The 25,585-nt window shown below is 44.1% G+C and overlaps 1 protein-coding gene across 5 annotated transcripts; it reads left to right on the top strand.

Moving 5' to 3' along the window:
- Positions 1-581: 581 nt before the first annotated feature.
- On the top strand, positions 582-24,565 carry ep300a (E1A binding protein p300 a). 5 transcript variants are annotated; one of them, XM_037080886.1, is made up of 31 exons: positions 582-1,107; positions 3,128-3,810; positions 5,199-5,378; positions 5,729-6,059; positions 6,788-6,901; positions 7,165-7,404; positions 7,734-7,839; positions 8,017-8,142; positions 8,681-8,798; positions 9,159-9,300; positions 9,775-9,849; positions 10,065-10,150; positions 10,394-10,546; positions 11,065-11,556; positions 11,824-12,232; positions 12,377-12,495; positions 12,816-12,879; positions 13,069-13,244; positions 14,370-14,458; positions 15,542-15,652; positions 15,888-15,944; positions 16,059-16,136; positions 16,243-16,310; positions 16,732-16,882; positions 17,140-17,286; positions 17,386-17,499; positions 17,603-17,768; positions 17,940-18,107; positions 18,227-18,388; positions 18,563-18,844; positions 18,969-24,565. In XM_037080886.1, the coding sequence occupies exons 1-31, from the start codon at positions 1,014-1,016 to the stop codon at positions 22,221-22,223; spliced, it is 8,556 nt and encodes a 2,851-aa protein (XP_036936781.1). In that variant the 5' UTR covers positions 582-1,013; the 3' UTR covers positions 22,224-24,565. The 5 variants fall into 5 exon arrangements, with proteins under 5 accessions (XP_036936781.1, XP_036936783.1, XP_036936780.1 ...); XM_037080888.1 differs by having other exon boundaries at positions 6,788-6,907; positions 10,463-10,546; XM_037080885.1 differs by having other exon boundaries at positions 6,788-6,907.
- The last annotated feature ends 1,020 nt before the right edge of the window (positions 24,566-25,585 follow it).

Below are 25,585 nucleotides of genomic sequence, written 5' to 3'. Positions count from 1 at the left end.
GCCAGACAGGAAGAATATTTGTGACTGTGGTCCTCATGAACGAGGCTGGCCATGGAGCCCACTCCACAACAGGCTGAGGAAATGGTTTTTTGTAATGTATGATAAACGTACACATGTATGCAATGAGTTAAGATACGGATGACAGGATTAGTTATCTGATGTCAGTTAATAAGAAATCAAGTTCCACCAAATCTTTCCAGATGCAGTTTTCAGTGTCAGTGAACCCACCACGGTCTGCTCTACTGAAAGTTGCTGTAAACGTTTGCTCTTTCTACCGGCTGCAAAAGCGACAAACATTTAGATTATAAACATGAAATAAGTGTTTGACATAATCCAACTTCAATCTTTGCAACAAGACCTCACCGAAAAGCAGATGCGAGCTCGGGTTCCCTGCATGGACGAATTTCCTGATAAATAACTTTTCTTATTTCTCTGTCTCTCTCTGTTCTTTTCAGTCTAATGAACAAGCATATTACTTTATCCACCATTGCAGCGGTACAGTAGTCCGCTTTATTTTTTTATTTGCATCCCCTCATCCTTACCCGCTGCCACCAGCAGCACCACCATCACTTCGCAGGCAAACAAGCCTTTTCTGCCCGACATTATCTCCATCCAGACTCCGCTGGAAAGGAGGTTGAAATGACGGATGCAACCATGGGACAGAGACGCGGGGACAGTTTATTTACATCCGAAGAGGCTGTGTAAGTTTAGAGGGAAGCCGCTGCGTGTGTCTCCCTCTTTACTTTCACCGACCCCCTCCTCCTCCGCTGGCAGAAATTTATAAAGAACAAAAAATCCGACGAGGGAGGGAGGGGGGTTGATATACGCCGAGGCTGAAATCGAGAGGCGAACCTAGGGAAAGAGGAGTAATTTGTACACGGGACTTTCCCCCTCTGAGTCCCCCAAAAGGAGGGGGAAAAGTCGCAATATTGGAAACGAAAAGGAATGAGCTTCTAACGGCGTGAAAACGTCTGCAATTGTGGATACTTTATATATTTTTATTTCGAAAAAATATGGCCGAGAACGTTCTGGACTCTGGCCCGCCTTCAGCCAAGAGGCCTAAACTCTCCTCTCCGGCACTTTCCGCCTCCGCCAGCGATGGAAATGGTAAGTATTGTTTAACGATATCATTTGTTACGGTGTTATTCGTTCAGTTTGTTATTTTTGGGCGGCTTGGGTTGACTTGAAAGAGGAAGAAGACGCGGGATTACTCCTCTGTTTTTGTCGTAGCTTGCTAACGTTAGCTTGCTAGTAGTGAGTGTGTGTCGGACGTGAAGAAGAGCTCCCCCAGCTAGCTCGCATGCTAACAGCCATTTTAGCCGGAGGTAGCTGAGGTTAGCCACTCGGCTAATGCTAGGCTAGCCGAATGCGGGTACTCAACTGACGGTCCCGTGTCTAATGGCTACTTTAGCCGGACTGATAATAAGCGCAATGCCAAGCCAACTTATGATAAAGTTTTCGTATTCTTCCAGTTTTGCCATATTGATAGTCAGCTACAGCCAGCCCCATCCTGTTAATTGAGTTTTGAGTCTTCTAACGTCTGAAACAGTCTGTTGTGTTGCCCCATCATAACTCGGACCCTTTCCCAACTAACGTTAGCTAGCTACCGCTGATGGTATTACTGAAATCAGAGGTTGCCAATGGTGGTGGGGATCGCCTTGTGTGAGAGCTAAATTTAGGCCCACGGGTCCGACTGATTGTTAAGCTCAATTTGCCATTGTTGGTGTGTTTTTTGGTGGATGCCGTGTGACAGCAGCTGGAATAGTGGCCTGCGAACAAAACTGTGGAGCATGGACAGCGCCATGCCCAGCCACTGCGATATTAACCATCGAGTCAAGTTATCAAGCAAATGCTGCTCCAAGCACGAAACAGTCAACCAGATTGTATTACTTGATCTTTCACTCAATCATTTTGCCACGATCGGCTGCATATAAGGCTGTGCACTTAGCTAAGGTTGTCAGTGGCAGTCAACATCTGGGGAAAGGGACTGTAACGGGTAAATCATTTAGACGTCGCACACATTTGTGTTACCTTGCATGCTATATACTGACGATCAGAGCTGCGCTGTAAAGAAAATGATCTGTGGATAAAGGATGCACTTTATTGCACACATGTGTTGCCTTCTCAGATTGTCAGTGACCCTGCCATGCAGGTCGTTTGTAGTTAATGTGAGTAATACAGTCCCAAGACATGAAATTGTTATACCTCTGGCACACTTATTTCTGGTCTTGTGCTTAAAATCATCAAATGCAGATAATTTCCACTCTAGATTAATCATTTAACATGGTCACAATTCATCAAAACAAATAAAAAAAACAAACACTAATGGCACATGATCATCACAGTTGTTAACCTGTAGTGATGACTTCTAGCTGACTCAACCTATCTGACCTGTAACCACAAATCTGAAGCATTAACTTTTGTGATCTACATTATTGTGTTATTACTTTAAAAAAAAAAAAGTCTTGAGGAACTTATTGATGTATAAATGTTGATTGGGTGGTTCCTAGCTGTGTTAGAATACAGACTGATTTATGGAAGAACTGATATCAAGACTGAATTCTGTGCTGTGAGAAATTGGGGGGCGAGGGTTATTTTGGTCACGATGTCCAACTTAAAGATATGTGATGCCCATCACACGTCTTTCTTGATCACCGAAGCTGTGTGTTTTCTTGTGACGTGGCTCCATTTTGTCGTGTCACTACTATGAAATGGTCAATTTGTCACCATGTCTGTGCAAACCTGTCTATCCAACATGTTGAATTATTTCACTGGACGAGGATTCTGTGTACGAATAGGCCATGTGGGCGGGTTTGTTTGCATATAAGTCTTCATGCTCACACACACAAGTTGCTTCTGGATCTCATCTGTACTTTAGTGTTCAGTTGTAGTGTGTGATGGCATGTTATTCATTCTGATGTGAGAAAATTGGTCATACACATCTAAACTGCTTTTATCAGTTTTTAATGACAAGCATGCAATTGCATTTTCAGTCAGTCATGCTGAAAAATGAAGGATTATACCAGCTTAACATGGCTGTGGCCCTTTTTGTCCTCCTCTCACCCTTTCCCTGTCTCCCATGTCATTGTCTTCCCCTCCTAAACTTTGTATGTCTTTTCCATTTTAGATTTCGGCTCACTGTTTGACTTAGAGCATGATCTCCCAGACGAGCTCATCAGCTCTAATGAATCTGGCCTGATCAATGGTGGGGACCTCAGCCAGTTGCACACCACACTGGGAGCAGGACCTGCAGGGCTAGGCCCTGGGGGAGGCAGTGGAGGGCCGGGAGGAATGGGTCTTGGGCTTGGTCCTGGAGGGGGTCCTGGTGGTCAGGATGCAGTGGCCAAGCACAAACAGCTGTCCGAACTTTTGCGTTCAGGCGCACCCACCTCCACCCAACAGGGGCACCAAGGAGCCATGGGCAGCCCAGGTGGTCCCACCACCATGGGGCAACACCTGGCGAACATGAAGGCATCTCCAAGCCAGGGGCCTCCACAGATGATGGGCCAGGGGCAGCAGCAACATCTTTCCCCTCAGCAGCAGGCCAACATGATGCAGCAGCAACAGAACGCTGCTGCTGGAATGATGGGTGGCATGAACAGGGCCATGATGGGAGCGCAGCAAAAAGGAAATAATGGACAGCAGCAGCCAGGCATGATTGGGAACCAGGTGATGAATGGCTCCCCCAGGATGGGCTTTGGGAATCAGGGGATGGGTGGCAACAGCAACCTGTTGGCTGAGACCCTTCAACAGCCGGGAGCTGGGGGCCAGGCCGGGATGAGAGGCCAGCAACCTGGAGCGATGAACAAGGTAGGAACTTCTTTTAATTATAGAAATGTTCTTCTCCTGTGGACATGTTTTAAACATTGCATATTAGCCAATTGTATGCAATTTGATTAAATGTATATGCAGTGATGTAGTAAACGCCATATTGGGTAAAAATTTAAAAAAAAAACCTCTATCCAAGTAGTCGCTCAATGTTGTTCTCACATGTAGAACTCCCGCTGTCTTCCATTTAATTGGTAAAAAACCTTTACTGATACTCAAAACCTTAACTTCTGGAAGAGAAACATGAATTATTTAGGAAAGTTTGTGCATAGTATCATAAAAGGCATCATCATTGCTTACACTTATCGTTTGGTAAGTCGTGGGATAAAAAACAACTTATCTAATTAATGATAGGTCAGTAAAAAAAGTATTTTCAAATTATATTTTGCTGTTGTTTTCCATTTAACCTAAGCTACATCAATGTATACTCTAGCTTTTTTTCAATCCAAAGTATTTCTTTGGCTCCATGAACGTATTTTAACAACCGAGCAATACACACCATGCTCGTGCTTGCAGCTGAAGTGAAGGAAAGCTGCTCTGCTTGTGTGATTGACGGTCCCACAGGAGTGACAGAAGAAATGTTGCAGTGGCAGGCTGATACTGCTGAATGAATGTGGTGGAGACACTGATGTTTGAGTTAGCCATAGAGATCAAAAGCAGTGAGTTTCCAGGCAAGGTATAGGAAGAGATAGAATAAAAATGCACTGGAACTTGTGAAGGTGGTGGAAGAAAAAAGAGACAAAGATACTAAAGATGAATAGATCAGTGATTTTTTTTAAAAAAAAAACAACCCCCTCAGTGTGCAGGCAGAAAAGGGGGACTATTTATGTCAGGTTGCTGTCATACTCCACTAGCCATTGTTACTGCTGTTGATGAAAGAAATTGGTTTGCTAAAGTTTAAGGTGATTTTCAAATACTAATTACACATTACTTGATATTGTAGCCTGGCTGATTAATTTAAAAGTAGCCTTTCTCCCTTCATTATTGTAACTTGATGGCTGTTGAGTTTGAGCAATAGACAATTCAAGTGGTGAAAACAGACATTTGATATCCACTGGTGAAATTAAATCTTTTCTTGAACTTTCTTGGCTTTGATGAAGTTCATGTTGTGAGGACATATCTACAGGTCCTGCTCAGTTAACACCCAAGATTTGAGATCCTTGGAAGGGACTGGAAAATGATGTTGCAAACTGCCAGAATGCAAAATACTGTTCATCACTGTTGAAAAGCCATCACTTTTAACATCAGTGAAGTGTGTTTGTCACCACACCATTAATTGTTAACTTGTTTTTTGCATGATGCATCATTCTTTTCTATTCTGTATGGTTTGTTATAATTCTAACCAACTCCCCTCTTGTTTTTACTCCTAGATGGGTATGATGGGGAACCCAGGGGGCCCTTTTGGTGGTCCATATGCAGGGCAGGGCAATCAAGGTCTGGGAGGTGCAGGGCTGGGCCCTCAGCTCCAGAACAAAGGTCCCATGGCCAACAGCCTGGCCCAGTTCAATGTAGACAAGAAGAACCAGCCCATGCAAGGAATGGCTGCCATGGTAGGGAACATGTGCAAACTGATTGGGGAAAAAATGTTTGTGTGTTAGATACAAGTATAAGTTGTACTACAGTTCTTTTACCAAGTTGGCAGATGTGATTATACATTAAAAAATGTTTCTCTTATCTTTCACCTCTTCCCTCCCTTCTTTTTTTCCACTTTACTGCTCTGTACTCTTTTCACTTACCTCACTCATCTCTTATTTTAATTTAAACATCACCTCTTCTCTCTTTTTATGATCTTCTTCCTCTCACCCTCCCTATTACCTTCTACGTTACCACTCCCTGTTTATTTATACCTCTTGTCTGATCCATGCCCTCTCTTCTTATTCCCTCCCTCTTTACTTACCAGGGCTCCCAGCAGTCACAAACGGGTGTGGGTGGTCCCTCTGGTACCCCTGTGGGAGGCGCCTCAGGGATGGTGCCCAATGCTCAGGCAGGTCTGGTTGGTCCAGGTACCCAAGTTTCTGCAGCATCTGCTGCAGCTGGAGCACCACCCACAGCTGACCCTGAGAAGCGCAAGCTTATCCAGCAACAACTGGTACTCCTGCTTCATGCACACAAGTGCCAGCGGCGGGAGCAGGCCAATGGTGAAGTCCGTCAGTGCAACCTGCCCCACTGTCGCACTATGAAGAACGTCCTCAACCACATGACTCACTGCCAGGCTGGCAAATCCTGTCAGGGTTAGTGGAAGGGATGCTGCATGCTCCTGTACTCAGCGGATAGCTATGATGGCAGGCTGTACAGAGATATTTGAACATTATCATGGCTAACACAGGGTTACTTTATCTTGGCCAACAAACCTCATAATTACCCTTTATTTATCCATTTAGCTAATGTTGTCTGCATCCCACTTTGCATAATACTAGAAATCCATTGTTGTCTGGAAAATATAATATCAACATAAGGAATTCATCAGATTTTTGACATTTTTCTTCATTATAATGGGTTGAGCCAGCATAGTTTATTCTGAAACAACACTGTGATGATTGTAATTGTAAGCTCTGTTGGGCTGATGTCACCTGGCATGCTCAGAGAAGAGATTTGGTGTTAACACTGATTTGCTAGATTGACAAGCTGAGAGCAGTTAAATACAATGGCCAAGTGAAGGTATAGGTATGGCCTATGTGGCGCTATAGCTGTTTGGCAAATGGTACAGAAGGCATAAGCTATACAAGTGTGTGACTGCAGAGAGAATGCTTCTTGATAGATTTTTATAACTCTGGGTAGTAGTAAAAAGATACATTAACAGCAGCATTAGACAACAGTTTTCTGTGTCGTGCTGATTTAGCAGTTGTTTCTAGGTCAGACACTGGCAATTTTAACTTTTGTTCTTTGACCTCACTTTTGTTTCATACTTGTTCTTCTACCTCTGGGTTTCCCAACTGTTCCTGCCCCTTTTCCTCCTCAGTTGCTCACTGTGCATCATCAAGGCAGATAATCTCCCATTGGAAGAACTGTACACGACACGACTGTCCTGTCTGCCTGCCGCTGAAGAATGCTGGGGACAAGAGGAACCCGCAGTGTGAGTGTCTGTATCTGACCAAACAACGCCATACATTCCCTTTTTTCTCACTACAAAATGCTCTTACCAATTTGTCTCATTTTATGTAACTTTTGCAAATATATTGCTCGATGTGAACCTGCAAACCTTGGCATTATTATTTAATTTTACTTGCAGTATGATCTTTGGCTGCATTTTGCGTGAATATTCAGTCACAGTTTATGTATGTATGTGAACAGGTCAGATGTATAACCATCACCTCTCCTCTTCTTATGCCCTCACAGCTCTACTTGGCAGTGCTGCTGCAGGTCTGGGCAGCTCCCTTGGAGCAGTACCTGGTAGCCAACCAACTACTCCCAACCTCAACCCGCCGAGCCAGATCGACCCCAGCTCCATAGAAAGAGCCTATGCAGCTCTGGGCCTCACCTACCAGGGCAACCAGGTCCAGGCTCAGACCGGCCAGCCTAATATGTCCAACCAAGGCCTCCAAGGCCAGGCAGGCTTGAGGCCTCTAAACCCAATGGGTGAGTTAGGTTGGAAATTTGCATACTCACTTATTTCACTCTCCAGGTATTTTTTGTTTTAAAAGTGGGAATTCAACTTACGTTTCAGTGGTTGTTTCTCCAGAAGGAACTCTAAAATGTACTCACTAAAGGCATATTTCAAAGAGCCCAAAGATATAGAGATAAGAGATATAGCAGTCTGATCAGATATGTTTTTGATGCCATGTAACTTAACTACACTACAAGGTACATGTTGCAGAGATAGATATATAACTGTGCTATTATCAATAGGAAAGGAATACATACTTAAAACTAATGATTAAATAATGCCCTGTACTTTTTATGCATAGGTACAAATCCTATGGGAGTAAATGGAGGTGTGGGAACTCCCACTCAGAACCAACAAGCCAGCCTGCTGCAGGATACCATGATGCACCTCAACGTGACAAGCCAAGGGTAAGAAGGACCGCAAACACCGTAACATGCCATTTTGCTGATACCTTGAGTAAAACACTCAAAATCTTGAGCTCTGTGATAGGTATTTCTAATCAGTTCGGCATCAAACCAGCAGGACACCATCTATGTTATTATAAGAAGATGAGAATTAAAATTGTGTCCTCCTACCCCTTGTAGTCTGATGAATGATGCGAGTGGGGTCGGCTCCATGCCCACAGCAGGCCCTCCCTCAGCTTCAGGCATGAGGAAAAGTTGGCATGAAGACATCACGCAGGACCTACGAAACCACTTGGTTCACAAGCTGTAAGTATTAAAGAAGTACCACCACTGACGGCATTTTTATTTGCTCTGAACAAGAATGTGATCATATTGGTATATTACAGTAATTCAAGTAGTGTTTCCAATGTCAAAAACTGCTGTTCAAAACAAGCATGTATGGGTCTTCTTTGTTTCAAAACTTCCTTTCAGCATGTGATTATGACATCCTGATATTCACTTAACACACACCAAGCTCTTGCAGTACATTGTATATGAGCTAGAGATTCTTTACGTGTTCTGTGCAATTAATGCAACACATGGACCTGCTTATAACTATACTATAGTCAGAGCTTGACAAGATATTTATTGCTGATGAACACTAATGTTAACTTAAACAGCAGGGTTATGACTGTGCTCTGACACTTCACACAGCAGGTAGTGAGTTGCTACCCCAGCTACAACAGAGGTAGCCACATAGAAGCTCTCTCACAGGGCCTATGATTAAGGTTTAGATGCACAAATAAACAAATACAGGAGCTAACGCATTCCTTTTTCCTTCTCATCTCTGTTTCTCCACCCACAGTGTTCAGGCCATCTTTCCAACTCCAGATCCTGCTGCCCTCAAGGATCGTCGAATGGAGAACCTGGTGGCATATGCCAGAAAGGTTGAGGGAGACATGTATGAGTCAGCCAACAGTAGAGTAAGTTGGTCTCCTCAGTTTCAGAAAAAAAGGGGAAACTGCTGGGTGCCTGCCACTTGTTCTCCCATAAATTGAGCCTAAAAATTTAAAATTTTACTCAATATGCCATTGTAGGCCATGGATAAAGACCTAGAGCATTGGAGCCCAACAGCTGAACTACTTCTAAACTCAAGTTTTTCATTTTTTCATACATTATACTGCCACAACCCCCTTTTCCTTAATAAGAGGTCCACAGGGAACTTTTACTGTAGTTTTGTTTCAACAGTAGATATTCAAATAGTTGTTTTCTCCTGCTCCTCTATGTTTAAGACCTTTACTGTTGCCACAGTGTCTTCATTTTGTTACCTTCTTTTTTAATAGGCTGAGTACTATCACCTGCTAGCGGAGAAGATCTATAAGATCCAGAAGGAGCTGGAGGAGAAGAGGCGGACCCGGCTCCAGAAGCAGGGTCTGGGCATCGGTCCGACTGGCATGGGTCAGCCCCCCACTGGACTGCCTCCGAGTAAGTGGACATGGTGTATATGTAGACTGATGATGATTTAATCCAACAGAATGTGACATTTTAGCATTGTTTTATATCCCTTACTTAATTTATTGAGATTAAAGACTTGTCAGCTTGTTTTTTGCAAAGTTTTGTTTTAGCTGAGAGGGGGAGTAGACATCTATCTGATTCATTCCTTTGATCTTTTTCCCATGCATTTTCTTGTCCAGTGTTTTTTTTTTTTTTTGGTAATGTTAGGTCTTCTAAATAGAGAAACTTGTGTCAGTCTGCCTGGTATTGTCTGTGTCTTGATTTGGGTCAGATTTGACACACATTATTAATGAAGTGTCCCACGGATCTTTTGATAAAAAGGATGAAACATTCCAGATTTTGTCTGTCTCCACACATGCTTGGTTGGGGTGTTTCCAAATCTTCTCCTCCCAGTTCTCACAGTGAGAGGTTGATTATCTCAATCTTGTATCTCTATTTTTACAGACGGCCCCCTCCCTGACCCGTCAATGGTGCGACCAACTGGCCCCAATCAAATGGTCAATAGGATGCAAGGCCCAGGTAAAGAATCATAGGCATTGTGTGTATTGTATCAGCTTAGATCTTACTTTCAGTCAGCAACGTGATGATACTGCACTGTGTTCAGAACACTTAAACACATAAAAACCTCCCTGCACATTTATGGGATCTATTTTAGAACAAAATACATTATATACCTATATTAACACATAAAATGTTGTGTGTTGTATCTTAATATTCCGTGCGTTTTTTGTCAGGTATGAATCAGTTCAATCAGATGGGTATGCAGTCTATGGGCCAGAGGTCCACGCCTCCTCTCCCCATGGGAGCAACTGGCAACCAGGTCAGTAGTGAGCTTGCAATATGTCACAGTGTCTTGTTTTTTTTAAGTGCCCATAGACACAATTAAGAATGTACTTGGGTGCCCTCAGATTTTTCATACACAGTGGAATTTAAATGAGGTGAAAATGAATTGTTACAAACTAGCTTACAAAATGCTACCCCAACTATTCAAAAGGCTTGGCAGAAAATGTTGCATAAACCTGTCTAAGAACCCTTCCCATGCCCTTTTAACCTTGAATACTAGATGGGAATGGTCGGACCTAGGATGGGGCAACCCAATGTCAACCAGCTTCAGAATCAGTATCTATCGCAGGGTCAGTTTCCGGGCTCAGGACCAGGAGTCGGAGCAGCCCAGCCTGGGATGGGTCAATCCGGAGCCCAGGCAGGCATTGCACAGGTAAGCGGGCATGAAGTTCTTTTTCCTGTTTCTTTTAATGTTAGATTTGTAGCAAATTGTTAATACTGAAGCACAAATATTCATTTAGAAAAAAATGTTCTGTAGTCTATTTTTTGTAATGGTAGGAAGTTGATGTAAGTTTAAAATGCAGGTGTTGACCAGGACCACCTGGTACAGCAAATGAGTCTTTTCTGTGCCATCAGAGAGCACTATAGGTCTCCTAGGGAGAATAGCTTTGACCCAGGACCTACAAATAGAAGTGTATTGTATAAAGTGTATAACAGTTCTTAAACATTTTCCTACAGTATAAATGTCTAAATTTAAACACTGAAGACTTGGTAAACAACTTCTTCTCCTTGGGCATTTTTGTAGGTTGTAGCACATTATGAATTTAGAGGTAATCCTCTGAGAGTGATTATAAATGCTTAATATTCTTCTTGAACTATTCATTTTCTTGACACTCTATCTTTGCAACCCTCCCTTCTTTCACCCCTCTCTTCATCCTCTTCTATCATAAGACGCAGATGGGCACCCCACCCTCTCATCCAGTTGCTAGTCCTCTAGCACAGCCAGGTTCAGCCAGTGGTCCAGGTAGTGTCCCATCAGTGGGGCCCATGGGTCCTCAGAGCGTGGGTGGCGGAGGTCCCAACTCAGCTGTTGGAGCCCCTGCTTCCTCAATGACTCCATCGAACACAAACCAGCAGCCCAACTCCATCCCCCATTTGGCTGCCATGCGCGGCAGTTCGCCCTCCCCTGCTCATAGCCGATCTCCTACTCCTCACCAAACACCCCCCAGACACGCTGGGTCCCAGACCCCACAGCCTCACACCCCTAATGCACCACAGCTGGCTCCACCTTCAGTTCCCCCGCAGAGCCAACACGGCCAGGGCCCCGGCTCCAATAAGTCCCTCCAGCAGCAGCACATGGGGCCAGCTGGTTCGACCACTCCGTCTCACCCTGGAATGGCCTCTAGCTCAACGCCGCACAGTGCCCAGCTGCCACGCACTCCGGTCAGTGGGATTTAACCTATTATAATCTTACACATTTCCACCTTATTCCACAGATCTTACTGATCCTGTTGTAGTTAATGTCCTGCAGGTTTTTTTTCATCTTCCTCTTCCTCGTACATTGCTCAGTCTTTATCATGAGACCAAACATTTCTCAAGACCATAAACTTGTCAATGTTACCTGTCATTTAATAGTTTGTACACTCTTGTGTATCACTGTTATATTCATTATTTCTATGCACCTGACTTTGTTACTTTGTCCCTCTGTAGCTGTCCCAGAAGGGTTCATTTCCAGCAGACAGTCAGGCCCTGACTCCAGCCTCTGTCAGCAGCCTGGACACTTCCTCCCAGCAGCCACAGTCGAACACTTCAGCCGGCAATCTTGACCCCAAGATGGAGGTCAAGCAGCAGGATGAGGAGGAGGAGAGTGATACTGGCAGCTGCTCCAAAGGAGGCAAGCTCAGCAACCTCAAAACAGAAGAAAAACCTGTGAAATCAGAGGTGAAAAAGGAAGAGTGTCCTGGAGAGGGAGGTAAAGGAGTTCCCATGGATACATCGACAACAACGCCGATGGCCAGTGTGAAGACAGAAGACAGGAAACCAGAGGTAAAGAAAGAGGTGAAAGAGGAAGAGGAGACATCGGACACAACTACACCACAGGCTACAGTGAAAAAGAAGAGTAAGGAGGATTTAAGTTTCTATCAGAAAACTTCTCAATGTATATTGAATTTCTTATCCCCCTGTGTGTGTGTGTGTGTGTGTGTGTGTGTGTATATGTATACAAGTGTTTTCATTCTCTTCTCCGATTTTTATTTCTTCCCAGTATTCAAGCCAGAGGAGCTCCGTCAGGCCCTGATGCCCACACTTGAATCTCTCTACAGACAAGATCCAGAGTCTCTGCCTTTCAGAATGCCTGTGGACCCACAACTGCTGTGCATACCTGTATGTATCCCTGCGGACGCTGAGATGTATTTGTTCCTGTTTTAAACTGCACTGTCCCTGTCATGGTTCAGGATTTCTCTGCTTGTATTCCTCTCCTCGTTTGCTTAATTGAAACTGCTACTGCCTTTGGTGTTGTTCCCTCACTTTGTGAGATCTTGGATGAAAGCCCAGCATGTCTTGACTGCTGTTTACTTGTGGTGTATTTACAATTATCTACTTTCCACCATTCCTGCTTTATTTGTGTATATAATTGTCTCTCAGAAACTGGCACAAGAGTTACAATTGCTCAGCTGTAAAACATGCCTGTTGTTTTCTTGCAGGACTATTTTGAGATAGTAAAGAACCCTATGGACCTGTCTACTATCAAGCGGAAGCTGGACACAGGTTTGTACTTGATGCCAAATATTTAAACAGGGAATCTTCAGGTACCACATTAAGCTTTGCTTTGGTTCTTTCGAAGATTAAACAAAATGTGTGTATACATATTCAGTGAAGTTGTAAATAAATTTGTAATCTTAAATTTGGGGAGTTATCTCACTCTGTCATCCATTTTGCTATGTGTTTTGGTTGTAGGTCAGTACCAGGATCCCTGGCAGTATGTGGATGACATCTGGCTGATGTTCAACAACGCCTGGCTATACAACCGCAAAACATCCAGAGTCTACAAGTACTGCTCCAAGCTGGCTGAGGTGTTTGAGCAGGAGATTGATCCTGTCATGCAGAGCCTTGGCTACTGTTGTGGGAGGAAGGTGAGACAGATTGCTGGACTTATCACCAGATGGGTGAAATTTGAAATCTGTGTTGGTGAGGGGCAATGTTGGAAAAAATCAGGGAGGATGTTTAGCTTTAAAGGGTGTCTTTTGTTGATTTTGAGTTTGAGAATTATTATTTAAAAATAGGCTGATTTGCCTTTATCAACCATTAAACTTATTTTATTTTCTTGCATTTTATGGTACTGCTCTGCTCACCATCTTAAAGCTTTACTTGATAAAGTGACAGGCTGGTAACTCCCAAATAGTTTTAATTTTCCCAGCCTTTCCTCAACTTTTTTCAAAGTCACTGAACCAACATTTCTGGTACGGTTCAGCCTGTAAACTCACCATCAGGTGAATAGAGCCTTCCGCTGAGATGGAGTGTTTGATTTTATGTATATTGAGAATGTGTCTATACATGGAATATGTCTAGAGAAGGTGTGAAGAAATGTTTTGACTATGTTTTAGCTACAGAAATTAACTCTCATCATTCACATCTGAACATGGAAGCAGTGAAGTGGGTTCATAGCTAAATTTGGCCTTGGGCATACCATCGCCATATCACATTTCAGCTCTCATTAGACTCTGCTATTTTTGGTTTTGCAGACAAATAACAAAACTGATTGGCCCTTATTATGAGAGGCCTGCTGAAGGGTCAGACAATCAGAAATGTGAAGTAGCTTTAATTACTTTTTACATAACTAAGCCCAAAACAAATGAGCTTAAGCACTCCACTGGGGGAGTTTTTCCAGTTATAATGTGGATATAGGTTCATCTCACACAGCAGGACTGTCGTCACTAATGATATTTCATTTTGACAATATCACGGATTTTGCGATGCTCATGTCCCAGTCAATATATTTGGCCATACAAATCTTACATTTAGCTTGTAATCATTATTTTGCCAATATAAATGGTAACATAAAACAGTTGGACTATAATAGTGCAGTTCCACGTAAAGTCTGTAAAATCTTTTTGGGAAAACCATGTTTAAGTTTCGACTAAACTCTCATATGTTGCACCAGTTAATGTTAACTACAGGTGTGCTGACCTTCGATTAGCTGAGGTCAGCATCGCTAAAGTTGGAAAATTAATATGTCCTTTTTTGTTTCTGTCCATTAGCTGGAGTTCTCTCCCCAGACACTGTGCTGCTACGGAAAGCAGCTGTGCACTATTCCCCGAGACGCAGCTTACTTCAGCTATCAGAACAGGTATGGAGGGAAACTAATAGGGGAGGGACAACTAGATTGGTGCTTGAATGGGTCACTTTAAGAGGAAGGGATTATAGATGGGATTCATTTTAAAAGATTTAAGCAAAAAAGTATACATTGAATTGTATACCATTTCTCATTTTCTCTTGCAAAGTCATCAGTGTATAAATTGTTTCTCTAAACGCTTCCGTTCACCTCATGTTCCCCGTTTTTTACCTTTGTTTGGCACCTAATGCACTGGCATTTTAACAGTCGGTCCTCTCCTCTCACATTCTTTAAGTTGTTCTTGGTGTCATGAAACTATAAATATCACCTCAGCACTGAATGTTTAAACAAAAAAAAGTGTTTACAAAAAGCTTTGCCGTCAAAAGCACTGATAATGTTCTGATTCTTTAGTGCTGTGTGCATTTGCACAAGACGATCTTTTGAATGCACAGTAAACATTCGTTTAGGAAGATGCAGCAATAATGCAAAAAAAAGTGCTTCCTGTCGCTGTTTTTTTACACACCTATGAAGGCCTTAATGGAATGTGAAAGGACTGACGTTAAAATGAACAGCTTGAATGAATGAACAGCTGAGCAGTCGTCTGTGCTTTCTTGTTCACATTTGTTCAGTGTCTGCATTATGTCCTGTGCTGCAACTTCCTGCTCCAGTTCCCTCCTCACGTTTAGCCCCTGTTGATTCTGCTCCTGCTCTGCCAACTGTGATGTTGGTTGTTGTTGTTGCTCATCCTGTCATGTCCAAATTGCTAATCAGTGCTTTGCTTCGGCTTTCTGCTGTGTTTTGTCTTGGATGTTCGTCTCTTCTTGTTCCCGGTCCATATGACTTGTCTGTCTTCCAATGGCTGTGATATCAACATTGGCTTGCTTTTGCCTTGACCAACCATGCACCTCCAAACCCATCCCCTCACCCTCACCCCTCAAAATCATGACTGGCTGTTGTGATGACGACTTCTGCTGTCCTGCGCTCCTACTTCCTGCTTGCTCCACTTGTGGCACCCTTCCATGCCCATGTCCCGTGCCAATTGGTGACTGCCCTCCCATGCGCTGTCTGTGATTGACTGTGCTGTGGGGAACGGTGTAGTTCACCAACATTTGGGCTTCTTGCTAACAGGTACCACTTCTGCGAGAAGTGTTTCAACGAGATCCAGGGAGAGACGGTTTCCCTGGGCGACGACCCCACCCAGCCACAGACGTGAGTGATAGTCCATGTATAAAGCAAGATAACCCCAGCTTAAAATTCTTGTATCAACTTGAAAAGTGATTACCCTGGCCTTAATTATCTTATCCTAATTGTATAGCTATGTGCCACCAACTCTTAAATCATACCTGACTATTATAACTTTCACAGCAGTATTTTTCTTGCTGTAGTTTGAAAGTTTCTTCTTGTTATCCTACACATTGTTACACCATCTCTTCATTAATTTCAGATCTATAAACAAGGAACAGTTTGAGAAGAAGAAGAATGACACACTGGACCCTGAGCTGTAAGTTGATCTGCAAATATAAAATCTTAGCATTCTCGAAGAAAACTGAAATGGAATTTTGTTTAGAGGACCAAAGTGTGTAATTTGTATGTTCATCTCTGTCCCCCTTTTCAGGCTTGTTGAATGTATGGACTGTGGGCGCAGGATGCATCAGATTTGTGTTTTGCACAATGACACAATCTGGCCAGCGGGGTGAGAGGCAAACAATGTTAAGCAAAAAACAACCTGAGTTGAGAACAACTGGAAATGGTAAAAGCCAAATTCAGTACATGTAATTCAACTCTTTTTTTGTTTACAGTTTTGTATGTGATGGCTGCTTAAAGAAGGCAAATAAGACAAGGAAAGAGAACAAGTATTCTGCCAAAAGTAAGCTTGATACTTCTTGTTCTTCTATCCAGTTTGTCTGTTTTTGTCTGTTTTATGTGTGTGTACACCTTTCATACAGAAACATGGTGTATTAGACTTGTAACCTATTCATTTTAGATTCTTGTCACACAAAATCATCTCATATCATCATTTACCAGTCTTCAACTTTAGTTCCATCACTACTTAGCCAGAGAATTGTATAAAATCAACACCAAATAAAATTATAGTTCAGTGTAGTTTTTCTGACACTGTAACTTGGTTACTTAATGGCTTTGCACAGTTTGTCACTAGTATACCTACATATGTATTTGGATAAAGCAGAATTCCAAATCTGATTTCGTATAGCTTTAAGTTACTTTTCTGTCTGTTTTTAAGATAATTAAACTAAAACTAAAATGTGTTGCCTGGCTTCCCTACACAGGGTTGCCACAGACAAAGTTGGGCAGTTACCTCGAGAATAGGATAAATGACTTCCTTAAGCGACAGAACCACCCAGAGTCGGGAGAAGTCACCATCCGCGTCGTCCATGTCTCTGACAAAGTTGTAGAGGTCAAACCAGGCATGAAGTCCAGGTAAGAGACACATTGTCCGAGTTGAGTTTTAACAAATCCTGCTCTCCCCATCAATAGTTAGAGATGTCTGTTTTAATTCTTGTCAAATAGAATAGAACAGATTTGTCAAATTGCATTCAGGCGGATTTTTAAAATAGTAGGGTTATTCAATCTCAAGAACTTATATTGTATGAGTAATTTGCTATGATTTGAGTGATGCAGATATATTTTCTGTTATTTTACTGGCACAAAGTTTATACTCTTGTTTTTGTCGACAGATTTGTGGACAGTGGAGAGATGTCGGAGTCATTTCCATACAGGACAAAAGCCCTTTTTGCATTTGAGGACATTGACGGAGCAGAAGTCTGCTTTTTTGGTATGCATGTTCAAGAGTACGGATCTGACTGCCCTCAGCCCAACCAGAGGTAAGGACACCTCAATATTAGAAGCATAACTAAATACGTAGCTTCTTGAAAATGAAATGTTTTCTTAAAACATTAATATTTCTTCTTTCATCATCTCAGACGAGTATACATATCCTACCTGGACAGCGTACACTTCTTCCGGCCTCGCAGTCTAAGAACAGCAGTCTACCATGAAGTCCTCATTGGCTACTTGGAGTATGTCAAGAAGTTGGGGTGAGTAGTGCTCCTCATTTTAAACATTTATTTTTACTTACAGCTATCTGAATGCTTATTCAGTTTTGCTTATTGTGTACTGTTTTTGGCGTGTCCTCCTTAGGTACGTCACTGGGCACATCTGGGCCTGCCCTCCCAGTGAAGGGGATGACTACATCTTCCACTGTCACCCTGCAGATCAGAAGATTCCAAAGCCCAAACGCCTCCAGGAGTGGTACAAGAAGATGTTAGACAAAGCTGTGGCAGAGCGGATAGTGCACGATTACAAGGTAGAGAGGCCATGTGTTAGAGAATGGTAACTTTGGAGATTCGAGGTTGGAAGTTGCGAGAAGCACAGTGATAAAGTATATGTATAATGGTATAGGTGATGTTACTATTTGTTTGATTACCGTCCAAACAAAACACTACACACTAACTGTATTTTCAATTTACCCCAAAAGGATATCTTCAAGCAGGCTACAGAGGACCGTTTGACCAGTGCCAAGGAGTTGCCTTACTTTGAGGGTGACTTTTGGCCCAATGTGCTGGAGGAGAGCATCAAAGAGCTGGAGCAGGAGGAGGAGGAGAGGAAACGGGAGGAGAACAGCACTTCCAATGAGAGTATTGATGTACGAATGCTATGATTTAACGATATGTTCCTGATGAGTATACATTTTGCTCTGTGGTGTTGTGCTGAAAAAAAGGTTGTTGTGTCTGTCATTGATATTACCCCTTCTTTCTTGTGCAGGACTCAAAAGGTGACAGTAAAAACGCAAAGAAGAAGAACAACAAGAAGACGAGTAAGAACAAGAGCAGCCTGAGCCGAGCCAATAAGAAGAAGCCAGGGATGCCAAATGTCTCCAATGATCTCTCACAGAAACTTTACGCTACTATGGAAAAACACAAAGAGGTATGAGAAAAATAAATACTTACACCTAAATCTCACCACTCTCAGGCAACTTAACTGAAGGAGAGGAAAGAGTGGACTGAAGGAAGGCTCAATCATTGACTTGACTTTCCATATTTTTCTCAAGTTTAATAAGCACATTTCACCCATCCCTCCTGTATCTTTTTTCTGTCCTAGGTGTTCTTTGTGATCCGGCTGATTGCAGGCCCTATGGCAAATGCCTTGCCCCCTATTGTCGACCCTGATGGCCTTATGGCATGTGACCTCATGGATGGCCGTGATGCTTTCTTGACAATAGCTCGGGACAAACACCTAGAGTTCAGCTCGCTGAGGAGGTCTAAGTGGAGCTCCATGTGCATGTTGGTGGAGTTGCATAACCAAAGTCAGGACCGCTTTGTCTACACTTGTAACGAATGCAAGCACCATGTGGAGACTCGTTTCCACTGTACTGTCTGTGAGGTGAGATGGGAAAGAGTTGTTTTGGTAGTTCTGATTCTTGATAACCTGTAGGAAAATATGAAGCCTGTGGAATTTATTTTCACGTCTCAACATTTTTAACCATTATTCATGCCATCCCCCACAGGATTACGACCTCTGCATCACATGTTACAACACTAAGGGCCACGAGCACAAGATGGAGAAGTTAGGCCTTGGTTTGGATGACGAGAGCAGCAACCAGTCTGCCGCTACGACTCAGAGCCCTGGAGATTCTCGACGCCTCAGCATCCAGCGTTGCATCCAGTCCCTTGTCCACGCCTGCCAGTGTCGAAATGCCAACTGCTCTCTACCGTCCTGTCAGAAGATGAAACGTGTTGTTCAGCACACAAAAAGCTGCAAGAGAAAAACCAATGGTGGCTGCCCCATTTGCAAACAGCTTATCGCATTGTGTTGCTACCACGCTAAGCACTGTCAGGAGAACAAGTGCCCAGTCCCGTTCTGCCTAAACATCAAGCACAAGCTCCGCCAGCAGCAGCTGCAGCACAGGCTTCAGCAAGCCCAGATGCTACGAAGGAGGATGGCCAGCATGCAGAGAGTGGGCCAGCCCACACCTGGAGGAGCTCCGGGGGGTAATGGCCTGCCCTCTCCAGGAGCCAACAATGGAGCTACTGGTCCTGGCACGCCTACATCTGTGGGTACACAACCTCCAACTCCACAGACACCCACCCAAGGGAACATGCCTGCACTTCCCCAGCAGCAGGGAGTTGGGATGGGTGGAATGGGAGGAATGGGAGCTCCAGTCCAACAGCAGCAGGTTCAGCAGCAAGGTGGGGCCATGCCCCAGCAACACCATCTCCATCAGTTTCAGCAAGTGGGTGGTGGAGGTGGAGGGGGGATGATGAACTCTCCTCAGCAGCAGATGGTGCCTCAGCTCCAACAGCAGCCTCTTAATGTCCAGCAACTCCAGCAGCAGCAGCACCCTGGTGGTTTGCCTCCGTACAACCCCAGACCCCCTGGAGCTTCCCCTCTCCACCAGTCCCTGGGCAAACCTGGATTGGGTCCAGCCACCCCACCCCAGCAGCAACAACAGCCCAACCAGGGCCAGGGCTCCATGCCAGGACAAGGTCAGCAGCAAGGGCCCCCTCTTGCTGCTGTAGAGACAGCCTTAAAAATCCAGCGCCTAGCAGAGTCACAGAGACAGATGGCTCAGGCCCAGGCCCAAATTCGTGGCTTGGGTCAGGGGGGCATGATACCCCCACATCCTCACCATCAGAACACCCAGGCCCAGATGGGCATGCCCCACATTGGGGCCCAGGGCATGCCCCCCCAGGCTCAGGGAGTTGTTGGCAGGACTATGTTAGACCCACAGCAACAGGGAATGCTAGCAGGGATGCAGCAAAGTGGCCCTCAGTCACAATTGCCTCCTCAAGTTCAGCAGCAGCTTCAACAAGTCCAGCAGGGAGGTGGACAACTTCAGTCAGCGAACCAGCAGTGGGGTGCTGGGGGACCAGCCATGAACCCGCAACAAAGACCAGGCATGATGGGTCACATGGCACCACAGCAGCAGCCAGCAGTTGCTCAGCAACAGCCGATGAATCAGCAACAGCCACAACCGGGAAACCGTGGGCTGATGCAAGTAATGGGTGTATCAGGAGGGGCAGCAGGAGTACCTGCTGCACTAGCAGGCGCAGCTGCATCAGGAAACCTACCCCAGGCAGCACTACAAGACCTCCTGAGAACACTGCGCTCTCCCAGCTCCCCCCTCCAACAGCAGCAAGTCCTCAACATCCTTCGTTCCAACCCAACTCTTATGGCCGCCTTTATCAGACAGAGAGCAGCCAGGTATCAGGGTGGTCAGGGTGGCCCTGGAGGAGGAGGGCCTCCACAAGGGGCCCCTGGAGGTGTGAGGTTCCAGGGGGCTGCTGGAGGGTTGTCTGGTGTTGGAGGGCCCGGGGCTAACCAGCTGGCTAACATGGATGGACAACAGCAGGTTAATGTGAACCAGGCAGGACAGCCGGGGATGAACATGGTTCAGGGTGGAGCAGGTGGAGGGAATATGCCCACCATGGCTCAGCTTCAGCAGCTACAACAGCAGCAGCAGCAGCAGCAGCGCCCAATGTTGCCTGGGAATCTACAGCAACAGCAAATTGCTGCATTACAGCAGCAACAACAGCAGCAACAACAGCAACAACAACAGGGAGCAATGCAAACAGGGCAACAAGGCAACATGACTAATATGAGTCCACAGTTCAGAGAGTTGTTGATGAGACGACACCTGCAGCAACAACAACAACAGCAGCAGCAGCAGCAACAACAGCAGCAGCAGCAGCAACAACAACAACAACAGCAGCAGCAACAGCAGATGGGGAGCCATGGACAGTTTCAGCAACCTCAAGGACTCCAGCAGCAGCCAGGCCAGCAAGGCTTCATGCAACCTGGCCAGGGACAACCAGGGATACCCCCCTCTTCTCAACCCCAGCCTGGGGGTGGAGTTGTTGGGGGTCCCCAGCAACAAGGAGGGCCACAGGGTGGACCAGGACAGCTAGGCCAGCAGCAGGGCTACCCCAACTCCATGTCACAGGTAGCTGCAGCGCTCCAACAGAGGCTTCAGCATCAGATGCAGATGCAGCAGCAACAACAGCAGCAACAAAATTCTATAGGCGGGCATCAAGGACAGGATGGAGGGCCTGGTGGAGGTACTGGAGGACCAGGGGGACCTCCACTCCAGCCTGGACAAGGTGGACCAGGACAGGGGCAACAACAACAAGGTGGAGCTGGTGGCGGGCCCCCACTGTCGCAAACTTCCCAAGGCATGATTCACCAGAATATCCACCAGAGGCTCCTGCAGCAGCAGCACCTTGGTGGGGGCTCTCCAGCCCAACACAGCAGTCCCATGAGTCCCCAACAGCAGATGGCGCAGTCCCCTCACCCCCATCTCCAAGGCCAGGGAGGACTTGGTCCGGCAGGCTCACTCAGCAGTCAGGTCAGGTCACCTCAACCATCGCCAAGGCCGCAGTCACAGCCTCCGCACTCCAGCCCGTCCCCGCGCATGCAGCCCTCCTCCCAACCGCAGCCTCAACCCTCACCTCATCGCATCTCCCCTCAGACCCAGACTGGCTCACCCCACCCAGGCCACCTAGGCCAACACCACCCCAGTATGGCACCACCCCAACCTCCACAGTCCCAGCAGCAGGCATTATCTCAGCAGCAGGGTAGTTCTGTAGATCCCAGTCAGTTCAGTTCAGACCAGTCCTCCATCATGTCCCAGCTGAGCGGGATGACTGGGATGCATAGTGGGCAGGCAGGACAGTCGGACATGTTGGGTGGGAATAATAACAGCAGCAACAACAACCAGGAGCTGGGAACGAACATTAACCACAACAGTTTAGACCTGATGTAGCCTTGACTCCATACTGTCTCTTTGTCTGGATGCTCTGATCAGTTGCCCCAAACGACAAACTGCCATGAAATGAGAGCAAGGTTGGACTACGGCTTTGGGGTTTTAGAAGTTTTTATTTTTTATTTAAATATTTTTGTGATGTATAAATAAGAACTGAAGCTTCCTTCCTATGGGAGATGCAACATAAATCTTAGAAGTCAATAAATGAATAAATTAAAACAATGGTAAGTTATTGCTGTTAATATATATCTATATATTTTTGCCAATTGTGTACAAAAGGTGGAAGGGCAGTGTTTCAGGTTGAAGATACTTCTTCCTTAGTCTATGACACAATATTTTTGGGGACTGAGAATTTTGCCTTTTTATGAATATTTTTAAGATTTTAAATGTGGCTAAAATTAGTGAGTTGACACAATGTACCTTTTTTATTGTTCCGTTTTCCTCTTCAAATACCCAGGCATACTTGTATCTATTTTGCAGAGAGTTAAGTATATTTTATTTCTGAATTATTATTTTTTCCCTTGATGGATCATTAAAAACAAGCATCAACATATCTTCTGTTACGGGAGTCATCTTCTGGACAGTTTTCACAGCAAATGTACATTTTACTGCGACTGCAACAATTCACTCATAAAGAATTTATTTAATTTGATAGGTGGGAGGGAGAGTTCTGTAAATGCAGTTTGATTTTGCCAGGTTTCATAGTTTACTTCTTTTTTGACAGGGTTTATAGGTTGAAATTAAACCTCAACAGTGTTCTGGGGAGTGGGGTGACAATGACCGTGGGTTTGGTCATATTTTTCTGCAAATGATGACCAGATCCGCAGAACAAATCCTTGCACCTGTGGGCCACCTCTCCACCCTCCATCTTCAGTTCTTCTATGAATGTGCACACGTTCCCTACCCTGAACCTCAGCCCCCCACCCCCCCACCCCTGCTCAAAATGGAGGGATGAACTGTTGATGTCCGATGGTCTAGCTGTCAGAGGTGTATTGTGCTCCTGTTTCCAGCTGGCTGATGTTAAAAGGTTGTGCGTGTACATATATTACAACCTTGTTTATGAACTGTGACATGGAGAAAGTTGTCTGTTTTTTGGGCTGCAGAGGTTTAAGAGAATCCTGCCTGTATCCTCACCCCCCGCCCCGCAACGGTTTCCCTTTCAGCAGTCCTTTCTCTTCTTCCCCTTGGTTCCTCATGACTGCCTCTCAGCCACAAGATTTAATTCAATGTTAGTACTGTACAAAGTAAGAAATGGTGGACTTAGATACTGTTTTTTTTTGTAATGAAAGTGAAAGATGTAAAAAAACAAAAAAAACAAATCTGTACATACTTTAAAACCTTATGAGCAGAGAAACTATTTTCTGCTGCTCGTTTCCCCTCTTGTTTGATTGGATATTTGCTGTATCTGTAAAAGAAAAAAAAAGTACTCCTGAGCTACTGTACAGTATTGAGATTTTTTTCTAAAAGGTACAGTATGGGGTGTAGTAGGTCACAAGCACCAATGCGCCTTTTTCTGTGTATTTTTGACAAGGTTTTGGGGAGGGAGGGGTTATTGCAACAAGTCACACACCTGAACAATCTCAAAATGTAGACATGAAATCCACATGAAGTCGAGCCGATGCAGAGGTTGATTAGAGGTGTGATATGAAAGAGTTTAAATTTGGTCACTTAGCTTTTTATGGAGAGGACTGAAGACACATTATTCACATACTCACTATTTTTCTCAAAATGTTGGGCTTGCTGGGTATGGGGAGGGGACGCATCAGAACCAGGTGGCAATATATCTTGAGACTTATTTTATAAGAAAAACAAGGAAAAACTGTCTTTTATATATAGATATATTATTTAATTTTATTTTTTGGAAATAAAACTTGAAGCTACAGGAATTATTAGATAAAAACACGTTTTGTTTTGTATTAAAGATGTTATGGTGATGCAAAAAGACACTGCAGACAGTCATTCAGTTTGCCCTGGGGAGGCCGCGGAGTATATTATACCATCCTTTTTAAGAAATGTTTCATGTACATGAATATAGTTGTAAACATACTGAATCACTGTACAAACCGATGGCAACTGAACAAATAGTTATGTTTTAATCATTTCTTCTCCTTAAAAGAGACTGGAAATAAGACTATTTAAATATTTGTTTAGTATTCAAATGGAATCTTTGACCACTTTTTTGTTCTTCTTGTTAACAATTTTGGTGCTTGCTGAGAGAAAGCAAAAATAACTGTTGCTCCATTTTCATTAGTTTCTTTTTTTAAGTTATTTTGGTGGTCTGATTGTTTTTTGCCAATAAATTAATTGTACAATAAAGTATGTTTGTACCATTGGAAAAAAGACTTGATTGTTGCTTATTTATTCATACTAATGCAAGATATTTTCTGCAGGTTATTAAATAACTACAGCAATTTAGAGCCTGACCGATGCAGGATTTCTTCAGGCCAACATCGCAAAGGGGAGTAAAACATTTGCAAAATCAATTGACAGGCTGATATCATTTACAAGTAATATACATAAATACGCATCCTTTGCAATGATTCCTCAAATGTGGTTATCAAATACTCATGAAAAAATATAACTTAACTGCCAATAGACAAGTTTTCTACTTCAACTTAATATTAACATATCAGCTTGTAAATGCTGATTGCACAGTGTAATGTAGTAGTGTAATTTGTGAAATTGTTCTGAATTCTTCATCTGCACCTAAATATAAAACCAAGCAGTTACTATTTTGTTCAAAATCAGCTGCCATTATGTCATGTCATGTCATTGTCCATAGCTGCTTATCCCTTTCCATGGGGTCGTGTTGCTGCTGGAGCCAATCCCTGCCTTGTCTCAGGGCGAGGGCAGGGTACTCCCTGGACAAGTCACCAGCTCATCGCAGGGCCCTCACTGATGAGTAATGTGGGGTTCAGCATCTCGCTCAAGGACACTTTAACATGCAGCTCAACCCTGTCCAGAGCCGGGATTCGAACCAGCGACCTTCCGATCACTGGTCGACCTTCTCTAGCAGCTGAGCTACTATCAGCTGCCATTATATATCACATTTTTTCAACTTGGCATCAAACAATCAAAATACGTAAGCCTCTCCCTCTTCGCACGTCCACTCATTGTTTGTGTATAGTCCCTTAGTGTGATTAAAGAACCATATTGTGAAAAGTGAGATTTCTTTTTGTTGATTATAAAGCAGGTCTACGTGCTGTTTAGCTACAGAGACAGTATCAAAACAGCTCCTGAGTCAACCAATCCACAGAGAAATGCACACAGGCTGTATTTCAAAACTTTGCCTTTAAATAAGCCATTAGAACTTAAGTAAGTTTATGATTACGTCACGACTACACAGTCACTGCCCTCAACCA

The sequence above is a fragment of the Acanthopagrus latus genome, chromosome 20 (assembly GCF_904848185.1).
Source record: "Acanthopagrus latus isolate v.2019 chromosome 20, fAcaLat1.1, whole genome shotgun sequence".
NCBI classification, from domain to species: Eukaryota; Metazoa; Chordata; class Actinopteri; order Spariformes; family Sparidae; genus Acanthopagrus; species Acanthopagrus latus.
This window is presented reverse-complemented; position numbering and strand designations above follow the sequence as displayed.

What these genes read in the sequence shown, in the direction of transcription:
- ep300a (XM_037080885.1), top strand. Translation starts at nt 1,014, where the DNA reads ATGGCCGAGAACGTTCTGGACTCTGGCCCGCCTTCAGCCAAGAGGCCT. An exon ending in CCCAGCTGCCACGCACTCCG is followed by an intron (nt 11,557 to 11,823) that starts GTCAGTGGGATT and finishes GTCCCTCTGTAG; the next exon opens with CTGTCCCAGAAGGGTTCATT. An exon ending in GACACACTGGACCCTGAGCT is followed by an intron (nt 15,945 to 16,058) that starts GTAAGTTGATCT and finishes CCCCCTTTTCAG; the next exon opens with GCTTGTTGAATGTATGGACT.